General features: G+C 38.2%; 1 protein-coding gene across 1 annotated transcript; it reads left to right on the top strand.

The window, feature by feature from the left end:
• Window positions 1-455: 455 nt before the first annotated feature.
• On the top strand, window positions 456-1,708 carry LOC108251085 (odorant receptor 131-2-like). Its single transcript, XM_017441254.3, has one exon. The coding sequence runs from the start codon at window positions 684-686 to the stop codon at window positions 1,632-1,634; it is 951 nt and encodes a 316-aa protein (XP_017296743.1). The 5' UTR covers window positions 456-683; the 3' UTR covers window positions 1,635-1,708.
• Window positions 1,709-3,300: the final 1,592 nt, after the last annotated feature.

Genomic DNA, 3,300 nt, shown 5'->3' on the forward strand with positions numbered 1-3,300 from the left:
TTCTTTAAGTTTTTTATGTTTAACTCTACCTGCTAACAATAAAAATTACCAAAAGAAGAATAATGAGAAATACTTTGTAACCTTTGTTTTTATTTCATGTTGGACAAAGACAGCAAGTGTGCGTGTCGCCTTGTCTGCCAACGTTTTAAACAGGGATGCTGTGCAGTCTGGTAGTGCTCAGAGAATGTTGAAGATAACTCTCAGTTACCAAATTTTAGCCCAAAAACTATATAATTGATTGATATTACTGAACTTATATATTATTATAGCTGTTTTTGCTTTTGCTCATATTGATTACTAGTGGCAATCATTTTATTGTTTATTGACTCCAATAATTAATCAGCTTTAGATGTACAACCAGTGATTACTTTCTGAGAGTTTCATTGAAATCCATCCAGTGGGGATTAGATCACTTGTAAACATTGCTGACGTGTGACGTGTAATGTGAATAAATTGTGAGGACAGAACTAATAATCACAACGTAACGTCAGGAAGAGCCAGAGCACCAGCATACCCGGACTTAACCTCCTCTCCTCTTTGTATGAGTTAGAGCTTTTCTTTTAAACTACATGTCATTTATGTTCAGGAGATGTTGCATTGAAATAAATATAGGAAAACTAACTACATTTATTTGTTTTTTCAGTCACAGCAGGTGAATTTGAACACATTCAGTATTCTCTGCAATGGTAAATGTTTCTCAGTCGCAGTCGAACATCACAGGAGAAGTGCAGATTGTGGCTTCGCTGCGGATAATTATAATTTCCACCATGTCTACAGTTCCATCCTTCATTTTTCTGTACATCAATGGTGTTATGTTGTTCACTCTGAGGAGTAAGCCTGTGTTTCGTGACACCTGCCGTTATATTCTTCTGTATAACCTTCTTCTTGCAGACACTGTTCAGCTGGCTCAGAGTCAGGTTCAGTTCTTACTCTCGGTCTGTAGAGTAAAGTTGGCGTATTCTTTGTGCACTGCTCTCAGCATGCTCGCCAATCTCACGACTGGGATTTCCCCCCTCACGCTGGTGGTAATGCCTTTGGAGAGATATGTAGCTGTGTGTTTCCCACTGAGGCACGCCTCCATCATCACCATCAGAAACACAACCGTGGCTGTCATTGCAATTTGGGCTGTGAGTTCACTGAACAATCTCACTCGTGTTCTGTTGTTTTTACAGTTTCCATTTGAAAAGGTGAAGAGGTTACAGATAAGAGATCTTTGTTCCAACATAGCTTTAGTGCTTGGGTCTCTGACCGCTGAGTATGACAGAGCTTACACTATTGTTCTGTTTGTCTCAGCTGGTGTGGCTGCCACTTTCTCCTACATTGGTGTGATTGCAGCAGCCAGGTCGGCCTCCACGGATAAAGCTTTAGCTCATAAAGCTCGTAACACACTTCTTCTGCATCTGGTGCAGCTGGGCCTCAGTCTGTCCTCAACCATTAACAACCCATTAATCATAGCACTTTCAAAAATCTTAACAAGGACAGCATTTTTGTGGGTCCAGAATGTTTTTTATGTTTGTTTCATCATTTTTCCCAGATGTCTGAGTTCTCTCATTTATGGGCTGAGAGATCAGACCATCAGACCTGTTCTCATGTACCATCTATGCTGTCATCTGAAAGCTAAAATCAGTGGCTGACAATTTTATACACTGTCGGAAATTATCTTGGACTTCTGGGCTGTCTGAGTCAAACATATAATAAAAGGTGATTTACCACGCATAACATTTTACCTTTCAAAATAATTTTTGTATTTTTTGTGTCACTTAATAAATTTCTGACATAATATTTTGAACTCTTGCATTAATATAACTTTCAATACCAACTAAAGGTAGTAAATGTAAATGTTTTCTTTGTTCTAAGCTTTCTTTGTTTTTAGATTAGAATTGAATGACATCTATTAGATTGAACAATACCAATTTTATGAACAGTGGAAGTAATTTTCTGATACAATAGTATGAAATATATTTTTGTTAGAAAAGTAACTTCAAAAATAATTTAAAATAACTGAATAAACTAACTTTTTACTTTTTGAGGTAAAGTATAAAGGCCAAATTTCAAATGTATCTAGAAAGATTGATTGGTGAGGATTCCATTTTAGATGACACAAAATGTTAAAATTATTACAATTAGAATGAATTTATTGACTTCAAAATTCACCTATTGCTTTTAGAATATATCTCATTTAATATAGAAATTAACTATACATATTTAGCTGTGCTGTGCAGTTTGAAGGCTGAAGATTTTAACACAATGACAGAATTGCAACATTTTTAAGTTTATTATGATAAACATTTTATTGTTTTGTTTAAATGATAAGATCAAAATGTTAATAAAAGGTAAATAAAATATTTGGATGTCTGTCGTGAAACCAAAGTAATCTGAAAATATCCTTAAAGTGGGCAGCACAGCAGAGCAGTGGTTAGTGTTGTCGCCTCACAGGAAGAAGGTCACAGGTTCGTTGTTACGATGGTGCATGAACCCAGAACCCAGCAGGCTCATGGCGAAGTAAAATAAAAACTACATTTATGGCAGCAAAAAATGAAATAACAAAAACTTACATGGAACGTGAGCGTGGCATGGAGACAACACTGAAACATGGAATAGGGAAGCAGAAGGAATGAACCAGTGAAGCATGAATGAAAAGGGACCGGATTTAAAGAAACAGAGGGTGAGTGGGAAATGGGTTACAGATGGGACATGATGAGCAACAGGTGAGGCAGACCGGAGAACAATGGCTGAGGGCAGGTGAACAGTGACACAGGAAACAAAGAACAAAAACACTAATCCAGAACACAAAACCCAAGATGCAAATGTAAGCCATATACAATGACATCAAAAACACAAGAACCCTAAAAATGAAAAGACATACAGAAAAATAACATTGACCAACTCAAGTCATGACAGCAAACTCCTCTTTCTGTGTGGAGTTTACATGGTCTCCTTGTGCACACTCTAAATTGTCCCTAGTGTGAGTGTAAATGGCTGTCTTGTTTGTCTCTGTATGTCCCTGTGATGGACTGGAGACCTATCCAGGGTGCCCCCCACCTCTTGGACAGTGACTGCTGGACATAGGCACCACTTCCCTCGTGACCCAGAAATATATAAAATATTCTAAAAGTCATAGAAATTTGTTTAGAAGAGGGAAGCCACGCGTGTAGGACTGACGGTAGCGACTGTAAACATAGGAACTATGACAGGTAAAGGTAGAAAGCAGGCTGACCCTGACCCTAGCCCTGAGCCAAAAGGCCCTCACCCCTTAAACCTTGAGGAGACCCTAACCCTAGCCCTGAGCCAAAAGGCCCT

This window comes from Kryptolebias marmoratus, linkage group LG13 (assembly GCF_001649575.2).
Source record: "Kryptolebias marmoratus isolate JLee-2015 linkage group LG13, ASM164957v2, whole genome shotgun sequence".
NCBI classification, from domain to species: Eukaryota; Metazoa; Chordata; class Actinopteri; order Cyprinodontiformes; family Rivulidae; genus Kryptolebias; species Kryptolebias marmoratus.